Source organism: Amphibalanus amphitrite, unplaced genomic scaffold, assembly GCF_019059575.1.
Source record: "Amphibalanus amphitrite isolate SeventyFive unplaced genomic scaffold, NRLGWU_Aamphi_draft 000350F_arrow, whole genome shotgun sequence".
Taxonomy (NCBI): Eukaryota; Metazoa; Arthropoda; class Thecostraca; order Balanomorpha; family Balanidae; genus Amphibalanus; species Amphibalanus amphitrite.
This window is the reverse complement of record NW_024881845.1, coordinates 489,129-514,089: the sequence shown is the minus strand read 5'-3', so window position 1 is coordinate 514,089 and position 24,961 is coordinate 489,129. Positions and strand designations below refer to the sequence as shown.

At 48.6% G+C, this 24,961-nt stretch overlaps 2 protein-coding genes across 2 annotated transcripts; both read left to right on the top strand.

Annotated features, from left to right (window-relative positions):
• Nucleotides 1–1,871: 1,871 nt before the first annotated feature.
• Nucleotides 1,872–11,570, top strand: LOC122389255 (receptor-interacting serine/threonine-protein kinase 4-like). The gene is made up of 11 exons (XM_043381115.1): nucleotides 1,872–2,120; nucleotides 2,514–2,612; nucleotides 6,681–6,779; nucleotides 7,004–7,117; nucleotides 7,572–7,658; nucleotides 8,096–8,209; nucleotides 8,615–8,720; nucleotides 8,958–9,154; nucleotides 10,212–10,310; nucleotides 10,574–10,667; nucleotides 11,455–11,570. Exons 1-11 carry the CDS (start codon nucleotides 1,872–1,874, stop codon nucleotides 11,568–11,570), a joined length of 1,374 nt encoding a protein of 457 aa, XP_043237050.1.
• Nucleotides 11,571–18,673: 7,103 nt separating this feature from the next.
• LOC122389254 (ankyrin-3-like) lies at nucleotides 18,674–22,200 on the top strand. Its single transcript, XM_043381114.1, has 5 exons — nucleotides 18,674–18,735; nucleotides 18,994–19,213; nucleotides 21,051–21,251; nucleotides 21,583–21,789; nucleotides 22,045–22,200. Exons 1-5 carry the CDS (start codon nucleotides 18,674–18,676, stop codon nucleotides 22,198–22,200), a joined length of 846 nt encoding a protein of 281 aa, XP_043237049.1.
• Nucleotides 22,201–24,961: the final 2,761 nt, after the last annotated feature.

Below are 24,961 nucleotides of genomic sequence, written 5' to 3'. Positions count from 1 at the left end.
AAGCCTAACCCTCACAATGTAAATGATTTTAATGACCTTTTGGACGCCGCTCTTCCCTTGTTAGTTGTTGGCACGCACTGGCGAGGAACCGAATTGGAGGATAGCGTAAAGACGGTACCTTTCCTTCGCTTTGGTGTGTTGCTTCGTACCACCGGCAGTCGCCATGGGCGGGATAAAAACCGTTCAATATACTGAAGTTCTTGCCTCTATAGGCTCTAATCTCTTCAGAGTGGAGATGAATATGCAATGCATATGCATGATGAATCTTAAGAACTTTACCTAACTTAGCAGAAACGACGATGCATCTTATTATTACGCGCACTGCAGGGGGGGTTGTTTTCAACCCCCCCCCCCTGTGGTTTTTCGCAAATTGCGAGAAAACGGCGGCGCGTAGCGCCGCCAAATTTTGCATACCTGTTCTCACAACTTTTGCACACCTTGAGTAAAAATTTTAACCCCAGGTGACCTATGGTCAGGTCACCAGGTCAGGTCAAGTGACCCTACCTCGAAACGTAAATTTCGAAGTTTGCAATCCCACCAAGCCCACAGTTGTTGAGATATGATCTTGAAACCCACAGGAAATAATAAAGTCATCACGAGCTACAACTTGTATATCTCGGAATTTTTATATCGATGACCTAAGGTCAGGTCATTTTTGCGACCGGCCCATTATAAGTCAATGGGAGAAATTTCAACTTACTCTGAATGCCATCCTATGACTTCAATACGCTCAGGATCATAGCATTACAGGTCCCTGTTGGTGATTTCACCGAAACATATCACTTATGACCTTTGGAAGGTGATCTCCAGGTCATCTTAGGTCACCTGAGGTCACCAGCGGTTTTTCTTCAATAACTTGAGATTGAGTAGAGATAGAGACTCCGTTCGACGTTTATCGTGTTTTTCTCGTCAATGCGGATCGAATGATATGCAACATGACCTATTTCGGTCAGGTCATGACCTTGACCTGAGGTCAAATTTTCAACTTGACCTTTCGAGGTCATATTATATATCATTCGATGCGCCTTGACGAGCTAAGAACGATGGCGTTCGAATCGATCCTCTGTCTTGTGTGCAAGACAAGTTATTCAAGAAAAACTACCGCGAAATTCCTGTTGTGAAAATCGTAACATTTTGTCTTCGGTGACCTCTGGTGACCTCGTGTTTGACCTGACCCAAAAATGATCTTTGTATTTCTTGTTGATCTCATCTTAACCTATCCAACGCCGTTTACCGCTTGTCGCTACGTTGCGCCGTTTTCGAGATCTCAGGGGGGGTTGTTTTCAACCCCCCCCCCCCCCCCTGCAGTTCGTGTTCGGCTCAGACCCGCTGCAGTGCGCGTGTTATGATCTGCGCTGCAGCAGTGAAGCCGAGCTTTTCAAATGCTAACACCCCTGGGGAATATTCATATGAATGAGCATAGTCGATACAGCTACCTCGCGTCCTGGTACCACCCCCGCACCTGTCAGAAAACTGAAAAGGCTCGCTGAAGGGGACGCATGCGCGACCCGCGACGGTTTCTGTCGCACTGTCCAGCCCGGGGCTTTTAGTCGTGACTATTTGGTCGTGGTGACCACACCTCTTCGGTTTGAGTAACGGCTCCGGCCCTGCTCTCACGACTCAGCCTTATATGTGATAACTATTGTCTACTCTCCTAACTTCCTCGTCGCCGTCGTCGCACAGACGCCATGTCGGGCCTCCGTCGACCGACGGCCAGTCTCAGTCGACCCCCATCCGACTACACCCCGCCGACAGAGCCCGCTCGGCGGTCGGCTCGACGGGACGCCCGCGCTCGGCCCGGCACCGAGGACGGCCCCCGGGGGAGGACGGAAGAGGACTGTCCTCCGCGGGACGCCCGTAGTCGGTGGAGGATGTCGAGGAACCGTCTCCTGGCCGCCGGTCGCTCTCCGGGCCGTCGGCCGACCGCCGGGGGCGGGGAGGAGTCCGATGAAGAGCTGACCGAACAGACCTCTCACCGCGTGCGGATGCAGGCCCGTCGTACCCTGGTGCTGTGTCAGAGGTCCGACTGGGTGGCCGTCGATCAGAGCCTGAAGAGCCTCGAGAGGGCTGCGCTGGAGGGGAGGCTCGGACCCAGCCCCCTGCAGGGCATTGTCGATGAGGTGAGCCGGGCGAGACGGCAGACTAGCACATCTGTTTATGTATTTATGTCGATTTTTGAAAGATGTCGAGCTTGTTAAAACTTAAGTCTCCAGTTTGGCAGTTTTTTCGCTAATTTGTTAAATTGTTTGTTTGTTTGTTTGTTTGTTTGTTTGTTGGTTTGTATGTTTGTTTGTTTCGTTCGATTAACATTAAACATTAGACATTTTCCTATATTAATGTAATGTCATAAAAAGATGACGATTGAATCATTATTGTAGTAGCCAGACTAAACATTTTTAATGAACTTATTGCCTTGATCGACTTAAACTATGCTTTGCTTTAGACCTGTGAATATTCGCCGATAATCGCATTTATGAGATTTATCTAATTGCCTACATTACGTCTGTTTTCAGCGGGAGTTTACTCCGCTGATGTTCGCCGCTAGGGACAACCGGCTGGCCGTCATCGATAAAATGATCGAGCTCGGGTGCGACATCAATCATGTTAACCAGGTAAAATACGGTTTGAGACCATTGTCCAGTATGTCGTGTTATAGAAATAACTTTTTTATTTTCCTGGTGTAACGGTGTTTTTATCCGCACCTGTTGCTTTTTAATTCCGAAATATAGGTAGGTATGCAGTGTGCAAAAATGCTGTACCTAAGTCGAACTTCTAAACGTTTCCCCGGATCGTTTTGTGGGTGCAAAAATATATTCATGACATTAGAAAACCTGAAACCATTATGTTATAACACAGGTACAATTATTGTATGCAAAATGTAATATTGCGTAATGTAAGACTAAGGCTTGTAGTTTGCACCGTTTCCAAACAGTGCATTTTTTGGAACGCTAAGTATCAATGTTGCATTACACTTTTTGTTGATAGGATAGGGCATAGGCTGGCTAATCTACATGACATGGACGTAACGTACATAACGTAACACCTAGCAGCACCTGATTGATATGTTACGTGACACCGAGCCAGTTTTTATTTTGCCATTTAATCCTGTGAAACTAGTGTTCCCTAAATATGATTTTCGTAAGTGCTACACTGCTACCATAAACAGTCCAACGGATTGGCTCCAACTGGGAACGTTCAGACGCCAGCTTGTGGCAGAGCCAAGGTCGGAAGTCAGAACTCGAAAGATATCGCGACCAACCGAGAAAGGCATCCGAGCCAGCCGCCGCATCGACCACGCTGCTTGGATAATAATATTCGGCCGCGTCGCATCGCGTGCTGTTCCATAAAGGCGACAATGCCACCCGCTGGCACGGAGTAACCGACCGTAACGACGAAACTGCGCCGGTGAATATCCTGCGGGTGAGTCTCGTGGCTGGCGCTCTGAGGCACCGCCGCACAGTGGGCGTTTCAAGGGTTCTAGCCTCTCACAACCTTTCAACCCTTATAGCCTTGGATCTAGGAGACCTACGCCTACGAATTACACACCAAACTGTAGCAAATTCATTAAAGAACGTGAATGCATGACGATTTCCCATGTTATAAGCTTTCGCAATGTGCAGTAACTGCATGAAATGTTGCATAAACGTGGCAAAACGGAGCACTTCCATTCCCCCTTGCGGTTTGGCCCCTGATCGAGCTAGAGCTTCGCGGAAAAAACGAGGTTGCTGCCCGTGATGAGAGAAAGCTGATGATAACCCAATTTTAAGGTCCTAGGTCATTGGTTGACCTTCCAGGGCAGGTCAATTTCCCAAAAGTCGGGAAAATCGGAACCTGTTAGAACATCGTAAAGTGAGGTTGCTTTGGGGCTTTTCGGGGTGCCGATCACGAATTTCATGCTAGTTTTGATCACAGATGATTTCGTCATGCATTTAGGCCAGGTCGGGTCAGGTCAAGTCAGGTCAGCTAGTATGCGTCCTGCCGGGTATTCATAGTAGGTGTCAACCGCTACTGACAGCCTCGTAACATCATACAAAGGCACCAAAACTACTTCGTAAATGCTCAAATGGTTGCGAAATTCGAAATCAGTTCCAAAAACTAGCCTAGAAACATGTAAAACTCGAAAAAGTGAACCGAGGTCACCAAAGGTCAATGAACTGACCTGACCTTCAGGTGACCTTGACACCCAGCATAATGCATGGAACCAATATCATTTCACATGGTTGAACGTTTGAAACCACAAAAAGACTGCAAATGCGCGGATAATGTGAGCCGACACACGCCGAATCGCGATTCCGGCCAAACATGGTCTCGAGAAATAGGTCACAGGTCAAAGGTCATTGGGGTCAGGGTCATGAAATTTTCAGTGTAGGTGTGAAATTGATGAACTCGAATGTACTGAAAGTTTCGTCTTGATCGGCCACTTTTTACGCGAGTTATTTGTGAAAAAACGAGGGTGGTCCGTTCGACCACCTATAAGTCCGAAGGTTAAGGTTTTGAGTCGTTGACCTCTAGTCAAAGTCTGGTCAGAGTCCCTCAGGTCACGAACTTGGTCAAAGGAGGGCGACTGTCTAACTTACTTTGTTCCGGAGTTATTGACGGAAAACTAATATGGCCCTACGTCATAAATGACGTCATGCAAGGTTAGCAATGCAAAGGTGTAGCACCGTACCTTGCAGGGAGCGCATGAAACCATGATTCCATGTGCTTGAGATAGTTATAGATCATTCCTGGCGCTAAAATAACAGCTTCCATATTGTCCTCATTGACTTATAACGGTGAGATCACGCGACCGACCTGACCGCATGTGAACTTTAGCAAAAAATCCGAGATATAAATATACATATTGTGAGACCTCGGGGTAAGCTACGTCCTGAAATCTTCATCTCCCTGTGAACGTCCCTCTGGCACTGAGGGCGTTGCGACGTTGCAACATCTGAGGACCGTGCAGAGGTTCACTTATGACGTCATAGGTCAGCGACCTGACCTGACCTGACCTGAAAATGCGGTTGATTTAACAAGATCCGGCTTGAATCAAAGGTCAAGTACGCCAAGTTTCAGCTCTTTATCGCCGGCGTGTTGTGAGCTATCGCGTTAAAACCTATAAGGGGGCGGCACCCCCCCCCCTCCCCCTCGGCCTCGGGGGGGGGGGGGGGGTGGCGTGACTTATGCAGAATTTCCCATTAACTCATGTGCAATACTTCTCAATTTTTTTTTAGGACACAAAATGTGTTTGAGGTTTCGCGAGACCAGACCGGCCGGATCGCCCACTGTGCATCGCCTGAGGCCTTTCCGGTCACGTGACAGCTCATCCTCCGGTCAATTAGAATGCTTCTGACCCACGAGATAACACTGGCTGGTGTTACTGTCATCACTTGAAATAATATAAGCTAAAATGCAGGCTGATTTGTTCGCTCCCGTCACTATGGAGCTAATAAAGGCTAGACGGCGTATTGCAAAATGTTGCATAGCAGCAAATGGCGCAAGTTTGCGCACTTTTTTATTGCTTGGCCGGTTCAATAACATCACAATGCACATGGTGACACTCGATTTAGACCGGGACCTGGGGGAACTCAAAAGATCGGCTTAACATAGTGAGTGATATTAATTTTAAGCATACAAAATAACTCGGTGATATGTTTATCTCTCATGCTGCTAAATGATTTTCGCAACCTCATTTTTCGTTGCGCGGAATTGTTCGTAACATGTCACAGAACAACTCATAAAATCATTGGCGTGTAAAACTCACGCACATAAGATCCCCATGGCATCTACTTTGACTCTTCAAACACCCGAAAACTATGACTTGTCTACGGCCTAAGAAAGCTTTGTGTTTGAAGCCCCTTTCACCCTATACCAAGGTGTTGCATGACCAGATAATGGTCATTTATATAATGTATGGACATTTTGTAGTCGATTGGTATGCTTTTTGTGTTCATAAAAGCAAAATAATTTTTTTGCTCCGTAAGAGGCTAGACCGGCCCGAACGCCTACAGTGCGCCGTCGCGTCGGATCGTCGGCACCGCCGTCGGATCGTCGGCACCGCCGTCGGATCGTCGGCTCCGGCGGGAGGTGACGGGGTTGGGCGACACGCTCGCGTGCGGAGTGAGCTAATCTCGAGCGGAGCGAACTCGAGCAGTAGAGGCAGCTCGAAGTGAGACGGGTTCGCGGGACGTCGCCCGTCGCCGGCTCGGAGTTGACTGACATCCGCATAGCACGTAGCCCGCCGGGCTCCGAGCCACTCGGCCGGGCTCGAGGTCGGGGAAAATTACACCAATTCTGACCTCAAAACCGAGGCAGTCTTTAAGGACTTAGGGAGAACCCTCATCAGCGATAGTAAAACGGGAGTGAATGATGGCCACGCATTTGTTTTATGGGGTAATAAACCTGGCTGAAATTGACGCGTCTTTACCATATCGCTTTATTCAGGGCGTACTTACGGGATCATAGTGCGGTTATTTATTATAAGGAAGCTACCAGCTCGTGGGTGCGGTCACCTCGAATTCCAGTCATTTATCGAGATTGCTGCATATTCCTTGTTACACCACACACTAACTTCCAGGGTTTGCGGCACGTGCTCAGGATAGAGGGCTTCGCAATAGACGTAAATGTTTGACGTGATGTTGATCCGTGCCGTTGTTTGAACTGTTGCTTAATGTTTTTATGTTTGATGTCTCTTGCAGGAGGGGATGACCGTTCTACATATGGCAGTACTGAACGGCAAAGAGGACATGGTCAAAGCATTGCTGAATAAAAAGGCTGACATCTACGCACGTGCGGAGGTAAGACAGCCCTTGTTCCATTTTGTGGATAGGTAGGCATACGAGTGCTCAAGCTTCATCGGGGTTGGGATGACATGACACATCTTCACTAGGTAAATGTGAAATCAAAATACCAACACTAATGACAATCATTCGATGCACTTCCCCATCGCATCTTCTTCTGTGCCACATTACCCCACTCACATCCCTCTACGTGACCTCACTCAAATTCTTCTGCCGGCTAGCCGAAGCAGATGACGTGCGTCCACCTGGCGTGCACGAGGATCTCCGCAGTGGGGGTGCTGCGGCTCCTGCTACAGCAACTCAAAGTGGACACTGCCCGCCTCTCCGAGGACGCAGTAAGCGCTGGGTGTTGAACTGTCGACGATGCCGAAATAAGCTACTTAATGCTATTTCAGTTGAGACAAGTATAATAACACGGAACAAAAATGATAGACGAACGCGTTTCGGCTAAATCACCGTCATCAGCGTCTAAAAGGAGAACTCCTTTCTCCTTTTAGACGCTGATGACGGTGATTTAGCCGAAACGCGTGCGTCTATCATTTTTGTTCCATGTTACTACTAAATGCTGTAGGTTTGTTGTTGTTATTATTATTATTAATCGAAAAAATGTAGGTAGTCCGCAATCGATGCTATTTATTCATTGTCAATTTGTTTTATTCCGCGCTGTATCGACGAATTTTCCTCGATCGATGTGCATTGTGTGGTGTGCCGCTCCCTCCATCCAGCTGTTTCTCTCCTTTTATTTCCTCGTGTTTCAGCTGCACATTTTCGCATTATTACTGGTTTCAGGACGGTAACATCCCGCTGTTCCTCGCCACGGAAGTAGGAGCCCTGCAGGTCTGTAAGGAGCTGCTCGGTTCAGAAGCCGAACAACAGGTAATTTGTTATCGTCAGCGTGTTTTGTTCGGCTTATTGGACTGTCACAACTGACATGATAAAGTGTGGCTCGAATAATATCGACCCGATTTTTATGCATATTTTATCGTCTCAATTCTTTTGATTCCTTTTTACTCTCTTGATCAGCCAGCTTTGACTGACTTGAGACTTACACGGCGTTTCACTTTAAATCGGACACCTTTTATCGAACTGCCGTCGTGCGGTCAAATACTACCGGCAACAACCTTGACACGTGGCAATGCTTGAAACATGTCTTCAGCTGCTAATAGCCTACGTCATTTATCGATAGTCCTTAAGTTTCTTAAGAATAAGTTTCTTTTCGAATTAAGAAATATGTGTCGGGTTATCGCCATGCACCGTTTACTGCTTACAGAGATTACCAGTGTGTCAACTGTGAATCCCCACCTAATTTACAGGTCCTGTACCGGAAGAGGAGCGGTGACACGGTGCTCCACATGGCTGCCCACCGCCGGGATCTGGACCTGGCCAAACTGTTTATCGAGCACGGCGCCAAGGTGAACGCTCAAAACGTACGTAATTCACATACGAACCACGAACTACGAGTAAATGCAAACTAAATGCAAACGTTCATCGGTGCTTGATACCGAATGCTAGCGAGTTTTCGCTTTGTAATTATTTTAGCTTTGTTAGTTGGTGTACGTATTATAAGCGGAAGGCAGCGGTACTCCAGATGGAGTTTGACTGAGTTATGGACTGAGTAATAACAGATGAGGTAATGTAATGATCATATGTAGTGTAGCTGCAGCCGTAATTCATGATAACCCATGGCTACTTCAGCTGTTGTCTTTGTGCTAGCTAGCTTGTATCAGGTCGGCCTGGACGAATCACATAGGACTCGAATAATTTTAACGGAGTTTCGTATAAGACATCTGATCTGACCATGTACAGACCATGTACCTCTGTCCGTTGAACAGGGAGACGGTCAGACTGCGCTGCACGTGGCGGCCGCGGAGGGCGACGAGTGCATGGTCAAATACCTGCACAGTCTGGAAGCGGACGCCGCCATTCTTGACTCTCATGGTGAGCGAATCGCTCGTAGCTCATCTATGGCACCGAGGGGAAATCCGGGGGCAAATGGAAGGGTTTTATTATCATGGAAACGCTCAGTTATGCTCAGTTATGATTATGCTGGGTATAGGTTTTCAACGCGCTGCTGTTGGAGCATGGAGTGTTTCATCGACGGAACTGTTATTATTTTTGTCTTGGAGACAGAATATGTGAGTAATTTTCAGACATCACACGTTCTTACATCGCCAGACCGGACCGCTCTGCACGTCGCCGCCGAGCACGGCTACACGCTTGTCGTCGAAACCCTGGCGGACAAGTTCAAAGCTTCAATGCTGGACCGCACAAAAGATGGCGACACCCTGCTGCACATCGCGGCCCGCAGCGGACACCCCGGCGCCGTGGTGGCCGCCATCAAAAAGGGTCTGCCCCTGAGGATGCCAAATAAGGTGAGATAGATAAATGTGATGCAAAGGCTTACATGGCTGGCGGAAACGAGGTTTTGGAAACGGTATTGTGTGCCGTTTGATATGACGAGCCAGAAGTGAAATGTGAAGGGAAATCGTCGTTAGTGGGACGATTTGGGTAGTTGTCTCATCCGTCCTTGTCTTGTTCAGGATAAACCTATCCGCATCCCTCCTCACGCTTCCCTTTCTGGGTTGACGGTCACCCCCACCAGACAACCGGGCGGTGATGAGGATAAATCCACGTCAGGATCACGCCCTCTCCGGGGTGACCGTTTGAGCGGCAGGGCGGACTGTTCCATCGGTCCCATCGCGACATTCCCGTCAATCCCACGGGACGGTCTCTGCCGTTGCGGCGCACCGTCGGTGGTCCACACTCAATATCTCCACCCTATCCTATCATCTCATAATTCTGCAGTGGTCTGGTGAGACCGAAAGAGCTTGCCTCCAACGAAACATAAAACTCCAGCAGTTTTGCTTCAATGAAGTAATCACAAAGTCAATGTACGAATGGGGCCGGGACAGATTTAATTTTGCAGGTCCTGAATGTATTAAATGTCGTGGATCATGCTATTTTTAGGGAAAGCTGCGTGCTGTTGTTTCAAGAGTAAGTGTTACGTGGCACGCGCTGGCACAATTGCTGCTGTGGTGTCGTCTTACATGTCAGAACAAATCAAGAAGCATTAGGTTTATGACAGCAAACGGAAAAAGGACTGTTTTTCCGCAATTATCCTTGGAACTCGACTGCATCCACCATTGACAACAGTCTGCAGCACGCGCTTTGCGTGTTACCATCAAACAACACGCACAAGGAAAACTGCTTACTGTTGCCGAGAAAACATTATCCGGCATTTAATGCGCTTCAACGAGGCCTGTAGCGAGAACGGAAGCTACAGACGTGTTTAATGAGCCATAAATTTATATTTTATGTACATTTTATATGCATACTATATCAATGCACGCAGTTATGTATGGATTAGTGCAGATAAACTGTAATCCGCGTTGGCTCGGGTTCGAATCCCGCTGATGCTCGTATTTTCAGTCTGGTATGCGGGCCATCCACCAGGCGGCGCTGGAGGGCCACGGTCCGGTGATCGCCGCTCTGATTCAGAACGGCGAACTGGTCGACACCACCTGTCGGGTAAGATGTAGCGTTTTTATTTCCTAAAGTTAGAATATGACAAACAAAAACTACCTAATGTAACTATTTAAAGATCGTACTAAGATCGTGCATCGTAATAGTAAGTAAGCTCGTACAAGACCGCAAGTGTCTTGTACCGTAGCCAACACGCATTAGCGATCGTACTTAATCTCTTTCATTTCGTGTGTGTGGCTATCTGTAAAAGCGGACGGCTACCTCTGTGAATTACTGTGACAGTGTTATTCCGTTGTTCTTTGCTACAGGGAGGGCTGACGTCCCTCCATCTGGCTGCCGGGGCGGGTCAGACGGCCGCCGTGGAGGCGCTGCTAGGCCATGGTGCCCACATGGAACGGAAAGGTATGTGCCTAGTACAGAGGGAAAGGGGAGATGAGGCCGTCGAAGTAGGTCAGTGACAGTCCCACCAGCTAAATTGCAAGTCTTTTTTCGTATTAATGGGCTCTGGGAATCAAATTGCTTCGTTTTGTGTTGGGTGTAGTCACATTACTGCATCAATTTTTAAAAAGGCAATAGTATGATGACCATTGCACAACTATTCGATTTTTAGACTTCTCCGATATCAGCGGTCATTGCCGTCGCAAATTTGATGGTGCCGCCTATCGCTGAGTGGTCGGTTTCAGAGCTGCTTCCCATTTGCCGACGCACTGGTTCCTCATAGTCATACCGCTGTAGAATAGTGAGTGTTAATCGGCATATCGCAAGTACCCCTTTTCTGCCAATTTTGCGCTCCGCTAGCCGCAGCTATTGCAGAGATGAATCAGAGATTCGCCAATCGTGACTTCTTTTATCGCCAAAATTATAAATAAATGTTGGTTAGCTAAATGAAGGACATTACATGTCATGCATCAGGCTCAAGAATGGTCGACACGTCAAAGCACCCATTCGGGACCGGGCTCAGAACCATAGGGTCGGTTACTACCCTGTTTTCTTACCGTCGGCCGACCTCTCCGAACGGACGGTCTTAGAGAACTCGTGATAGCTTGATTTATGTCCTGTCCTCTTATTTACATTGCATCTGTGTTCGATACGTATATAGGAATCCCTAAAAAATAATCTGAACCGGTAGGCTCGCTCCATAATTTACCCCACCCAGCCAGTTGGCTGTGTGCGCCTCTGCCGTTGTCAGCTGGCGGGTCCTCGCCCCAGGGCATATCGTTCAAGGCCGGCGGTCAGTCGGGGTCGGACGCGAGGCCAACACGTGCTGTTTCTGGCATGGCGACGGTTAACGAGTGGGGATACTGACGGGTCAAGGAAGTTTGTTGAACTTTGTTGAAATAATATTTTATGGATATTTTATTTTGCAAGAAATGGTAAGCGCTATGCTATTTGAGTGTGTCCATCGGGATGTAATGTCTATTTTCATTATTTTAAATCAAACAACGGTAATATTGTTCTTTTCACTAGTGTGACGTGTGTTTCATTAGCGCAAATCTCATTCGATGAAGAACCAGGCATTCGATTGTGATGAAGTCTTATGTATATAGCGGCGTGTTGCGTATTTCTTTACTAAAGCCAATGTTTGTCTCTCGCCGCCAGGTGGTCCCGGCGATGAAACCCCTCTTCACCTGGCAGCCGGCTGTGCGGCCGGTACGGAGAGTGTTCGGGCTCTGCTCAAATCCGGGGCATCCGTCGACAGCACCGATCACAAGGGTGAGTGTTCACCATTATCCAAGGTTGCATATTCTATAAGCCTGGGACCTGGGTGTTATCTAATGCTACTGATGGCGTGAAACTATTTGCTTTTGCCTTGAAATTTAGTTACATTACAAATTAAATGGGACATTTAAGACAATTTTATTTTACCGCTAGGTGGTTGTTTAAGCTCATACTGACATATATGGCAAAAGTCAATTATTCAAAATAATTTATATTAGGACCAAAACGCGTTTCGATAATATGGTCATCGTCATCATTTTATTTAGGACCAACTGATGACGATATTATCGAACCGCGTTTTGGTCCTAATATAAATTATTTTGAATAATTGACTTTTGCCAGCTAGGTGGTTGCAAACGGGTTTCGAAAAGGAGCATTTCATAAAAGTTACTTCCGCATCCATATGGTGATGCTAGTTCTGTGTCGCTCGATCTCAGGTCGGCAGCCTCTGCACGTGGCGGCGGAGCGGGGTCACCTGGAGACGTGCCAACTGCTGCTGGAGGAGGGGGCCGACCCCGCCGTCCAGTGTCAGGTCAGGTGGTGTCGACTGTCTAGTCAGATCAGTGTGATGTGTGAGTGTGTTGATATCAGAGTCGGATATCTGACGAGTGATGTCGGGTGCAATTTCAAGTATCGATGTCGGGTAACTGGCTATTGGAAGTTGGAGATGTTTAATGCAGCGGCGTATTTAGAAAATCGCGAAGGGGGGGGCCAAGGGTTTGGAGGGCGCCACCTCACCCAAGGAGGGCGCCATACGGTCGCGAGATAAAAAATCGCTCAGCGGGGTGGGGGGGGGGGGGTGGGGGGGTTGGGAGGCGTTTTTTACCATGCCACCAGTTTTTTTTTGCGTAACCTCGTATAGGTCGTGCTGCATTGATTTTGCATCGTGTGTATTCTTTATACTCCAGGTCACAAAAGGTCAAGTGTTCTTGAAATGCTGCGCCGAAGGCGCGCGAAATTTTTGAAAACAACCTTTTCCTCCGCTTTTTAGGCACGCCTTTTATACGATCACCGTTCAAAGCTCCTCTCGCTCTTTTACCAAATTTGAAGGTGTAAAAAATACCTAAGGTTTGGTCGGGCCGCTGCCACACAAACTGTATAGAAAGCTTGGCTCATGGGTGTCGATGTATAAAAGTTTATTGGCGGTGGCATATCTACGCACCAAATCACCGTATCGGATTGATACCGGAGCGCGAGATGCGTAAACATCATCCAAATTACCTCAGACCAGCCTTCATAGCCTTCTCACAGATGCATACAGTGTACCCACATAACCAGTTTCAATCACCGAAACTTCAGATGCCTGCTGTTGCGGCCGAACCTGTTGACAATACTTAATCGTAATCCATATAGATGCCATGATGCACGTAAAGTAGGATCAATCCGTTAAGACCAAAGACGTGTTTTATGCATCGTAGAGCGTAGATAGTTTTGGTAGGTATAGGTACTTCATTCATTGTGCTGAATGCACGTTCATTTGTGGCAGTTTTCACAGGCAAGACATCAACTATGTGCAATAGAACGACTAAGTTGAAAAACATGCCAAAGGAGTAAATAAATTATAAGAGGGCAGCGATCAACGGATGTTGCCAATAGGTAGAAAGGCTGCGATCCACAGGAGGGCGCTAATAGGTAGGAGAGCCCCGATCAACATCCCGAGTTTCGATAGTAGGGCATCGATAGGTAGGAAGTTGGCGAGCAGCAGGAGGGCGCCAATGGATAGAAGGGCAGCGATCAACAGGAGGGCACCAATAGGTAGGAGGGCCCCGATCAACAATCAACAGGAGGGCGCCACCAGGTAAGAGGGTGGCGAGGAACAGGAGAGCACCAATAGGAGGGTGGCGATCAACAAGAGGTCGCCAATAGGTGGGAGGGCGGTCATCAACTGGAAGTCGTTAATGAGCGGAAGGGTGACGATTAAAATGGGGGTGGCATTGGTGAGGAGGGCGCCTTTGCTCAAGAGGATGACACGAACAGGAGGGCGTCTGTGCGGAGGGCGCTGGTCAACAGGCAGGTACCAGTGGATAGGAGGGCGGTGATCAACAGGAGGGTGCCAGTGGTTAGGAGGGCGGCGATCAACACGAGGGCGCCAATAAGAGAAGGGCCCCGATTAACATTCAACAGGAAGGACTAGGGAACCAATAGGTAGGAGGGCGGCACTGAACAATAGGGTGCCAAAAAGGAGAAAGGCGGCCTTGAAAATTTCACATGAGGGGGCAATAGGTAGGAGAGCGCCAATAATTATGAGGACGCCGATCAGCAGAAGGGCGGCAATATGTAGCAGGGTGGCGACCTACAGGAGGGCGCCTTCGGGTGAGAGGGCGCTTATTTACGGGACAGCGGCTTACATAGGCGACCACCGTTACGCTTAGAGAGCTACAGCCTACAAATGTGGTTGGAGGGCGCCCGAGGGAGCCCTCCAACCGTATTTGGAGGGCGTATTTGGAATGGGCGTCCTCCGAGGGCGCCCTCCATCCGTATTTTCCCTGTAAACACATTCGCGATTGGAGGGCGCCCTCCAGTCGCGATTGTTTTTCGATTCGATTATATCCCAATTGCATTTGCGATTGGAGGGCGCCTTCGGCGCCCTCCAATCGCAAAGGGCGCCTTCGGCGCCCAAGGGGGGGGGGGCCATGGCCCAGTGGCCCCCCCCCCTGCCTACGCCCCTGGTTTAATGGGATGCATTAAGGATTGGTTTTGACGCGAGAACAGGATAATCACGGTTGGAAGATGTCGATCGGCGTCAAACCATCATCGTGCAACCAATCATCGGACATTCATCATCGTTGTATCTGGTTAACCATTAAGTACAATTGAAATGCTATACAATGAGAGCTTACCCACTTGCATATCTTTTAGTATTACCATGGGAAATTATTTGTCGCTTGCTTGGTTTTGATGGCTTCAAAACGTCCCATGACACCTCATTTGCTGATTATCTTCTTCAGTCCGGCGACACCCCTCTCCACCTGGCGTGCTCCGCTGGCCACCGTGACGTCATCACGGCTCTGTTACGTCACGTTGCTGACTCGGAGGCGCGTCTGGAGCGTCTCCTGTGCGCCGAGAACGCCTCCGGTTTGACCCCGCTCCACTGCGCGGCCAGCCGGAGCGCGCAGGCTTGGACCGGGGAGGAGGCTGGGGATATACTGGACCTCCTCTGTGTCAGCGGCGCCCGGCTGGACCATGTGACGTCACAGGTCAGTGTCTCATTGACGTAATAGACTGGTCAAATAATGAGCTCCCGTTGAGTTATAAAGGAATGACGAATGGTGCTGGTTCAAATGTCATAACTTCGGCTCGGTGATAATTAGTATGGTGACTTGTGACCAGAGTAAGAAAATTCGTTTTCTGCGGTAGTCACACCTCATCATTTCTTGAATGATTGTCTGTTTTTACTTTTTCGTTTTTCAGAACCAGGAAACACCGTTCCATTGTGTGGCCTGCAGCGGCAACGATCAGCTGCTGGAGAAGATGCTGGCACTGCTCAGGGACCAGGTGAGCAACTCAGCAGGAAGTCACATCGTCTTCTTTCGTAGGCCGGTTTTATCATGTTCGTTGCTTGTGGCCTTTAGTACCGCCAAAGAACGCTAAAGAGATATATTACTTAGTAGCAGTCCTATAGGTGCGGTACTGGGCCGGTTAATGCGAGAAAGCCAATTTGAGGCTCGCAATATTATCACCGAGCGATGTTAACCTTCGCCCCAGTGCACAGTGGGGATTTTTCCGATCTAGCACGTCTTTATTCGTAGAGGGCAAACCATAGGTAGTATTTTAGCCAGATTGTGCACCGATGCTGGCTGGTGTGTTCTGGTTAGAATGTTACCTGTAAATGTGCATAATCAACATAGTATAGGGGGTTCAATTGGACCCCCGGCTCAGCCGTTTGGCCCCTGATAAAGCTAGAGCTTCGCGGAAAAATCAAGCGTGCTGCCTATGACGAGATGAGGCCGAATATATCCAATATCAAAGTCCAAGGTCATTAGTTGACTTTCCAAGTCAGTTTAATGACCCAACTAAAGTGGGAAATCAAGACCTCTTGAAACTTCGTAAAGTTAGGGTGTTACGGAGTATTTTGGGGTGTTTATGACGAATTTCATGTTAGTTTTGATCACAGACGATGTCTTTATGCATTTAGGCCAGGTCGGGTCAGGTCAGGTCAGATCAACCAGTAGGCGTCCTGCCGGCCATCCATAGTAGGTGTTACCTACTACTGACAGCTTCGTAACATGGTACGAAGGCACCAGAACTACTTTGTAAATATTCAAATGGTTGCTAAATTCGAAATCAGCACCAAAAACTACCCTAGAAACAAGTTAAACTCGAAAAAGTGAACCAAGGTCATCAAAGGTCAATGACCTTGACTTGACCTTCACGTGACCTTGACACCCATCATAATGCATGGCACCAACATCATTTCACATATTTAAACGTTTAAAACCACAGAAAGACTAGAAACCGCGGATAATGTGAGCTGGCATACGCCGAATCGCGATTCCGGCCAAACATGGTCTCGAGAAATATGCCACAGGTCAAAGGTCAGTTGGGTCAGAGTCATGAAAGTTTTAGGTTAGATGTAAAATTGATGATCTCGAGGGCACCGAAAGTTTCGTCGCGATCGGCCGCTTTTTGCGCGAGTAATTTGCGGAAAACCATGGGGTTTTATCCGACCCTTTCCCCCTCCCCCTCCCCTCCCCCACACTCCCATAAGATTACGGTGTGTATAATTTACGCTTGTCATCCTATTCCTAATGAATGTGTCTCAGGAAATATGCATCATCTAAATCACGAAGTAAAATTATTCGCCTATGTTCGGAACATACCTATATCGTGCTATTTGCCCTAGCGCTCCTAGAGTGGGGTATTAAGATACTCTAATGTGAATATTCCGTGTTCAGGCAAGTTCCGGCAGCCAAACTAGGCGTTGTCTTGTGCAGGAAATAGTGGCGAATTCGATAGGATATGTTTCGGAGTGGAAAAGTGTGGAAAACATTGTTGATTTCCTACATTTATTTGGAATACCATTCCTTCAATATGGTGTCTGTAAGGTTTTTTTTTGTAAATGTCATTTTTGTGACCTGTGTTAAGGTTGTGTCATACTTTCTGTTTGCCATTCCATTCCTAATAAAGGTGCCTTTCAGAAGATATGCAACTTTAAGACCTCGCAAGAATAAAACCAACAGGACAGGACAATGAAATTGAGCTATACTTTCGGGCCTTACTGAGCCCATTGGGTAATCACGCATGAGTGTGAACTTTGGGCGCATTTTTCCTATTCTTGACGAGGACATACAGATAAAACAATGCCATATATGAAAAATTCAGACATTTCTTAGCCTCACTGACACAAAAAAATAAACAAAAATCCAAAAAAAGATTTTTGGAATTAATACGCGCTAGATCGGAAAAATCCCAAATGTGCAGTGGGGGGGGGGGCATATGTTACCACCCTGTCGCGTTTCTTGCGTATAAACAAAAAACCGCGGCGCGTAGCGACGCGCCGCTTGGAGTAGCTTTTGGTACATCAATTTTGGACAATGTGTGAAATTTTTGACCCCAGGTCATGTCAGGTAAGGTCACGAGGTCAAGTTATCTGACTAAGCCTAAAAAAGTTTGCAATCATGTCCAGCCTGCAGTGTTTGTCAGAAAGGTTTTAAACTTGGTGGATTGCATGATGTTATGGGTGCCTACAATTTGTATATCTCAGATTTTTTTATATCCGTGACCTAAGGTCAGGTCAGTGGCGTGACCTTTCCATTACAAGTCAATGGAGAAAAATGAAAATGCCTCTAGATCCGTGTGTACGCATAGGAACAGTCCAAATATTTCAGAATCACAATGATTTGGACCACCCGTGATGACCTAGATGTCATTTTTGCTGATACCCTCTAGAAAGGTCATCCGAGGTCATCTGAGGCTGCAAACAGATTTTTGCCAATAACTCGCGATTGGAAAGAGATAGAACGCTGGGGATGGCCTCATTGTGTTTCTTGCCGAGACGCGTCGACTAATATGCAACATGACCTTTTTCGGTCAGGTCATGACCTTGACCTGAGGTCAAATTTTCAAGTTGACCTTTCAAGGTCAAATTATAGTTCATTCGACGCGTCTCGGGGAGAGGAACACGATTCTGGCAATAGAAATGTCGTGGCATTTTGTTGTCGAAAGTTATTGTCGAAAAACACTTTTCGTAAAAACAGCTATTTTTGGAGTTTTTGCCCTCTGGAGGCTAAAACGTTTACCTGAGGTCAATTTTGATAATGACCTTTTCAAAAGAAGAGTTCAAGAGCTATCGATTGCTTTTTCATGCGTTTTTCTAGCTGCCATAGTTCCTGAGATAACGGCATGTTTTCTGAAAAATATTATGACCATTGGGAAATTTTTACCTTTGATGACCTCTGGTGACCCCAATATTGCTCTAAGATGAAAAATGACCGAAATACTTTCAAACGTACGCATTGAGAGCTATCGACTGCTTTTTACCGCGTCTTTCTAGCCCTCTTAGTTTTTGAGTTAGAGGTGGGTGGTAACATATGCCCCCCCCCCCCCCACTAGGGCGAAGTTGGCTGAGACTGCCACTGGGGCGCGGGTTAATGCTAATCAGGATTGTGATAGCACTGCCGTGTTTTTGGCAGGTTACCAGCATTGCCGCCGTGCTGAATCTCCAGACCGCCTCTGGTGAGACATGTCTGATGGTGGCGGCTCGTGAGGGACACCAACAGACGGTCAAAACGCTCATGGACAACGGAGCCAGGTATGCGCTGTCTGTGACTTTATTCACCATAGTTCGTGTTTGGATTGGTTTAAAAAAGTAATTTAGGCCGGAGAACAACAATCTTGGCAGCTGGACTTAACGACAATGACCGTTCGTGAGCATTTAAGGAAAACGACCTATAATAATTATTTGCGAAATTTTGCTGATTGTGATTTGAGCAAATCAATTAAACGGCAACATTCTTGCGCCTGATTCGTGCAATATTAGCCCTAACCAGGGTATCTTGTCCCCGCCCAGGCTGGACGTTCTGGACTCGCTCGGCCGCACTGCCCTGCACCTGTCGGCGGCGGCCGGTCTCTCGGGCCTGTGTGAGACCCTGCTGGGCCGACCGGCTCTGCTGAACACCCGCTGCGCCGCCGGGCTCACGGCACTGCACCTGGCAGCGGCCGGCGGCTTCTCTGGTCTGGTGGAGTCGCTGGTACAGAGACATGGAGCGGCCGCCGATATTGCCGCGCAGGTCAGTCAGGGTGTGAATGGGGGGTGGGTGATGGTGGAGGGCTCAGCCGCTAGGAACATTACTTTAGCTTCTGTAGTTCGATCGCGTGTTGCCTCCCTCCATGAATACTGTAAAACAAAAAACTGTAGAACTTCGATGTAGTTTCAACTTTTCAGCCATATGTCTGCGAGATTTTATTAACCCGCGCCCCACTGGGGGGGGGGGGGGCTATTCATAGCCCCCTCCCGTTTTTTTTTCTGCAATAACTTCCAAACCACTTGACGTATCGACGCCAAACTATCAGTACCTTCGGCTGCATCAATTTGACACCTTGTGTCAAAATATGAACTTCGTAGCTACCATAGGTCGGCCGGAAATGACGTCAGAGTGACGTCATGTTCGGCCGATTTCGACGCAAAACATTGAACCACGGCAATCGTTCCCAAGAGCTCAGTTTTTAAGCTAGATCCAATTTATTTGCATGAGAGGACTCAGAATAGACTGCGCTATCAAACTGCTATCTCGGATTTTCGAAAATTTCGAAAATTTAATGTAATAAAATTCAAAATTTATATTTTTACATTTTTTCAATTTTTTTTACTTTTCGAAAAAACGGAATATATGTGATAGAACGCATTATTATGACCAACTGTAGCAAGTTTTAGCTAAATATCTTCAAAAATGGCCAAGTTATACGCATTATTGCAAAAAAATCACAATTATTAATTTTTCAAATCAATTTTTCAGCACGTATTTGACATCGTACGCCAATATAAATAGCACCATCGTGTTCCTGAGCTCAAACTGCATCCAATAGATACCTTTTTTGTTGAAAAAATTCAACTTCAAAATATTGCCTTTTTTACCTGAAAGTGACCTGACCTAAGCTAAATTCGACTCAAAATGACCTCGAATGACACAGACGACATCAAATTCGAAATCTTTGGCCTAAATGGACCATAAAACATGTGTCACGTGACCGACGCATGATATAATATTTTCGTGACCTGTGATGACCTGATCTGTCACAGGGCTGCGGAGTCGATGGATTTTCGGCGACTCCGACTCCGACTCCGACTCCGGCTTTCAAAAACCAGTACCGACTCCGACTCCGGGCAGAATTGTCGACTCCGACCGACTCCAACTCCCGACTCCGACTCCGCAGACCTAGCAGGGCTGCGGAGTCGACAGATTTTCGGTGACTCCGACTCCGACTCCGGCCCGGGTTTCTAAAATCGACTCCGACTCCGACTCCGACTCCAGTCACAACTGTCGACTCCGACCGACTCCGACTCCGACTCCGACTCCGCAGCCCTGCCTGACCTTGACCTGAAAATCAAAGTACAAGTTTGGTACCCTCAGGGTATCTAGAGCATCTGTTCACGAGTGTGTGAACCAAAAATGAGCCTGATCTGACTTGTAAGACGGCGGCCAGAGCCCAAAACATGAACAAGCCAAAATGCTAATAATTTTTACTTTGACCTGACCTGTGACGTCATCGGTGACCTCAAGGTCAATGAAATTAGGTTTCGTTCGACAGTTTTTTCCGGGGCTATCAGACGCCGTTTGAATTTTGACGATCGACCCAGTAGTTTCGGAGTTAGGAGGGGGGGGGGGCTATGAAGAGCCCCCCCCCCCCCAGTAGGGTGTGTTATACGCAGACCCCAGTGGGGCGCGGGTTAAGTAAGGTGTCTATGTGTTAGAAAAGAGCTCCAGTTACCATACTACGGTAACTCGAACAATGACACAATATTGTTCAAACGAAGTTTCACTGGTACAAATGCCGTTCTTGCATCGTTAAATGCGGCCCTTTTCCCATCCCTTTCAACTATCCTTTACCCTCACCTTCGTTCCCCAGGACGGCCGCACCCCGCTGCACCTCTCCGCTGCGGCCGGTCACCTGGAGGTGTGCAGCACCCTGGTACAGGCCGGCAGCGACACCTCAGCACGAGACGCGGCCGGACTGACCCCCGTGCTGCTGGCGGCGCGGTACGATCACGCTGAGGTGGTGAAACTGCTGCTCAAGTACAGCCCCGAGCTGCCCGACCTGGCTGATAAGGTGAGGGAAGGATGGGTGGTGTGGAGGGTAGTACGCAAGGTTTTGTGGGTTTGAGAGGCCTATGATCTTAATCAATTTCTTCATGGGCGTGGCGTGCTGTCTTCTCAGCGCTGCTGATTTTTTTTTTTTTTGCACCACATGTTGAGTAGTTTTTTACCTTGAGTGCTCTCACGATTCGTTACGTTTTCATGCTACTTAATCAAAAACATTTGCCCTTCGACAGCTTAAATTTAACAGGTAGTGATAATTTAAACCTGGCGGATTTATGAACAATAGTTTGATCTGCCGTTACCTATCTTGCAATGATTCGAAGTATCTGTGTTCACTTCAGGACGGTAACACGTGCGCGCACGTGGCCGCTATGCACGGGTCGGTGCACGTGATCCGTGAGCTGCTGCTCTTCAACACCACCATGGTGACGTCATCTCGCAATATGAGGGATGACGCGACACCTCTCCACCTAGCGGCGGCGGCGGGAAACGCTGAAGTGGTCAAAGTCCTCCTTGAAGCCGGCGCCAGCGCTTCTGATGAGGATAAAGTGCGTGACTCGGGGTTTTAGCTCGGAATTTTCCAAGTTGTTCTTATGCTTGTGTGAGTCATTTAGTTGGGAGGGTGAGAAGTGCTGGACTATAGTAATAAGAGGTTCATTAGATTCGTGAAACCCGCGATGCTTTGAAGAAGCCAGATTCTCCCACATTTAGTTTCGTGGGTAGCCCACATTTTCAAACACTGCTCTGTTCCGCGTAGTCTCTTCTTACCTTTCCGTTGATCACGGCTCGTCTTTCCGTTACAGCTCGGCCTCACCTGCGTCCATCTGGCTGCCCGCGGCGGCCACAGCGGCGTCCTGACGCAGCTCAGAGACATGGGGGTCTCCATGGAGGCCGCCAGCAAAAAGACGGGCCTCGGACCGCTGCACATCGCTGCGTACGACGGAAATATAGGCGAGTAGGCCGGCTTGACTGGCTGGTTGGTGTGTCTTGCCATTGCCTCGCGCTGAGACTAAAAAAACTTGAAGCTGTTCAGTTGACAAATGGTTTATTTATGCACTACACATACGGCTTTCTTCTTGTGTTACGTGCCTTTGCCACCAGATGGCACTAGTGGTGTGCGCCTGAATTTATACTTTACCGCATGGCACACATAACGGTGACGCGGACTGATGGACGGAGATAAAGGGCAAAGGCATTGTCGGCTGTCGCACTATCGGTAAGCATTACTTTGTGTGTGTGTGTGTGTTTTTTTTTAGTCATTGCGTATTCCCTCTAATGTTTGGCGCGATAGATTCTCCCCTTCATTGCTGAATAAGCATCGTCAAATTTCCAACCCAACGAACTTGAGATCAGGTATATTGCTCCGTTCGTAACCTCCTCTCTCTCTCTCTCTCTCTCTCTCTCTCTCTCTCTCTCTCTCTCTCTCTCTCTCTCTCTCTCTCTCTCTCTCTCTCTCTCTCTCTCTCTCTCTCTCTCTCTCTCTCTCTCTCTCTCTCTCTCTCTCTCTCTCTCTCTCTCTCTCTCTCTCTCGCTCTCTCGCTCTCGCTCTCGCTCTCTCGCTCTCTCGCTCTCTCGCTCTCTCGCTCTCTCGCTCTCTCGCTCTCTCGCTCTCTCGCTCTCTCGCTCTCTCGCTCTCTCGCTCTCTCGCTCTCTCGCTCTCTCGCTCTCTCGCTCTCTCGCTCTCTCGCTCTCTCGCTCTCTCGCTCTCTCGCTCTCTCGCTCTCTCGCTCTCTCGCTCTCGCTCTCGCTCTCGCTCTCTCTCTCTCTCTCTCTCTCTCTCTCTCTCTCTCTCTCTCTCTCTCTCTCTCTCTCTCTCTCTCCCCCTTCAGACATGGTCTGGGAGCTGCTTCAGTACATCTCTCCCACCATACCCTCGGAGCCACCCTCCGATGAGACGGGGGACATCACCGCAGTGTTACCACCGGTAGTAGCTACCGAGACTCGACTGACTCCCTTTCACCTGGCCGCACTGGCTGGACATGAGGACACGGCACGACTACTGCTCAACAGTGCAGGCGACGCGCCCGTCGACCCGGTCACTGAGCCGACGGTAGGGAAGAGTGCGTGCTGGGGAGGGATGGGGAATGGACAGGGGGATTGGGTTTGTGTAGCTTGGTGGATTTGTGGGATTCGTTTGATTTAGTGTTGTAAACTGAAAACTCTTGACAGTCATCAGGTACTTGCAATTATTACGATGGTGGCTGATCAATGTCATGGTGGTATTTGTGCCGATCAACTATATTACACACAAGTTGACAGCAATTTATTGACACGCCACTGTAAGTCGCGTGTGCAACTGGCATGTGGGTGGCCACTGATCATCTGGCCCCTCCCTGTCAGGAGGTCACGCCTCTTCAACTCGCGTGTGCTTCCCCCTCCCCAGGAATACACGCCTCTCCAGCTCGCCTGTGTGGGCGGCCACTGCTCCGTCGTCACTCTACTGCTCAGCTGGCGCCCCAATCAGCTGACGGCGACCCAAGGTCAAGGTCGCGGCCTACTTCACCTGGCGGCGGGTCAAGGTCACCGTCAGCTGTCGGAGCTGCTGCTGAGGGAGGGCGCACGGCCAGAAGCGACGGATAATGTGAGAAGGGTAGGACCCCCCCCCTCCCCCTGAGAAGGGTAGGGGATTATTGGTCGGGATCGGTCTTTATGGTTTGTGGTCCACGATTTCTATTGAACCAGCAAGAGCAACCATTTTATTTCAACGTATTTTGACAAGCTCAGCTTCAGCCTTTTGGGAACGTTTGATGGAAGCTTGAAGAGGGGACCTATTCTGTAATGACGCTCTTAGTATGTGTGGGTATTGCTCAGCAATGCTTGCAATACTTTAATCTCGTACAAAACTATCCCTCATAACATCGTTGCCCCTCTTACTTCACCAGTCCACAGCTACATTCGAATACGTAATCCCTGTCTTGAACCTCAGGAGGGTCTGACGGCGCTGCACCTAGCCGCCCAGCGCGGTCACCTGACCACCGTCCAGCTCCTGGTCGACTCCGCCTCCCCAGTGGACACTGAGGAGAGGACAGAGCTCACGGACTCACTGATCAGACTCGCCGTGGCCGGGGAGCATGGCGACGTGGCTGGTTATCTTGTGAAGAGAGGAGGCTTCTCGAATGGACTGCTCGCAGATAGGGTGGTGAGTTGGTGGATGCTGAATGTCGTGTTGGCTTGTGCTGGGTGAATCATGATGCGATGGGTGTGGGTCAAATTGATAGCTCGGGATTTGAGTAGGGTAAGATATTTGGCAGAGTGAGTAAGGGTTACACATCTGTAGTGGCGAGAGGACGGGTTTGGTAGTTGGCGAAATTTGATATTGAGATAGAACAAGCCTTAGGGCGCTCGGCGTTAGCTGGAGTGTTCTTTGCTCGCGCGCATAGTAGATTAGCTGATTGAAGTAGACGAACTGAAGGCGATTGAAGCAATCTGACGTGTATTATGGCCGTCCCCGGCTCCAGACCGACGAATGACACTAGCCGCGTGCTCTCGTTTTCAGCTGATCCGCGGTCTGACGCTGATCAGTGCCAGGAGCCGCCACCACCTGCTGGAGGACTTTGTCGTCTCGTCGCCGGCACCCGTCTACACGGCGGCTGAACTGGCAGCCCTGCTGAGGGATGACCTCTGCAAACAGGTGGGTGAACTGATCACTTCTGCTAAATTATGGAATATTCCAGGTATTCATTGGTTGAGCTCTGATGTTTTTATTTACGGAAATCGTAA

Bases quoted from the DNA above. Each gene is read 5' to 3' on its own strand.
- LOC122389255 (XM_043381115.1), top strand. From the start codon at position 1,872: ATGTCGAGGAACCGTCTCCTGGCCGCCGGTCGCTCTCCGGGCCGTCGG. The intron at 10,311-10,573 runs GTAAGATGTAGC...TCTTTGCTACAG, and splicing joins TGGTCGACACCACCTGTCGG to GGAGGGCTGACGTCCCTCCA. The intron at 10,668-11,454 runs GTATGTGCCTAG...TGCCGTTGTCAG, and splicing joins TGCCCACATGGAACGGAAAG to CTGGCGGGTCCTCGCCCCAG.
- LOC122389254 (XM_043381114.1), top strand. From the start codon at position 18,674: ATGGTGGCGGCTCGTGAGGGACACCAACAGACGGTCAAAACGCTCATG. The intron at 18,736-18,993 runs GTATGCGCTGTC...GTCCCCGCCCAG, and splicing joins CTCATGGACAACGGAGCCAG to GCTGGACGTTCTGGACTCGC. The intron at 19,214-21,050 runs GTCAGTCAGGGT...TTCGTTCCCCAG, and splicing joins CCGCCGATATTGCCGCGCAG to GACGGCCGCACCCCGCTGCA.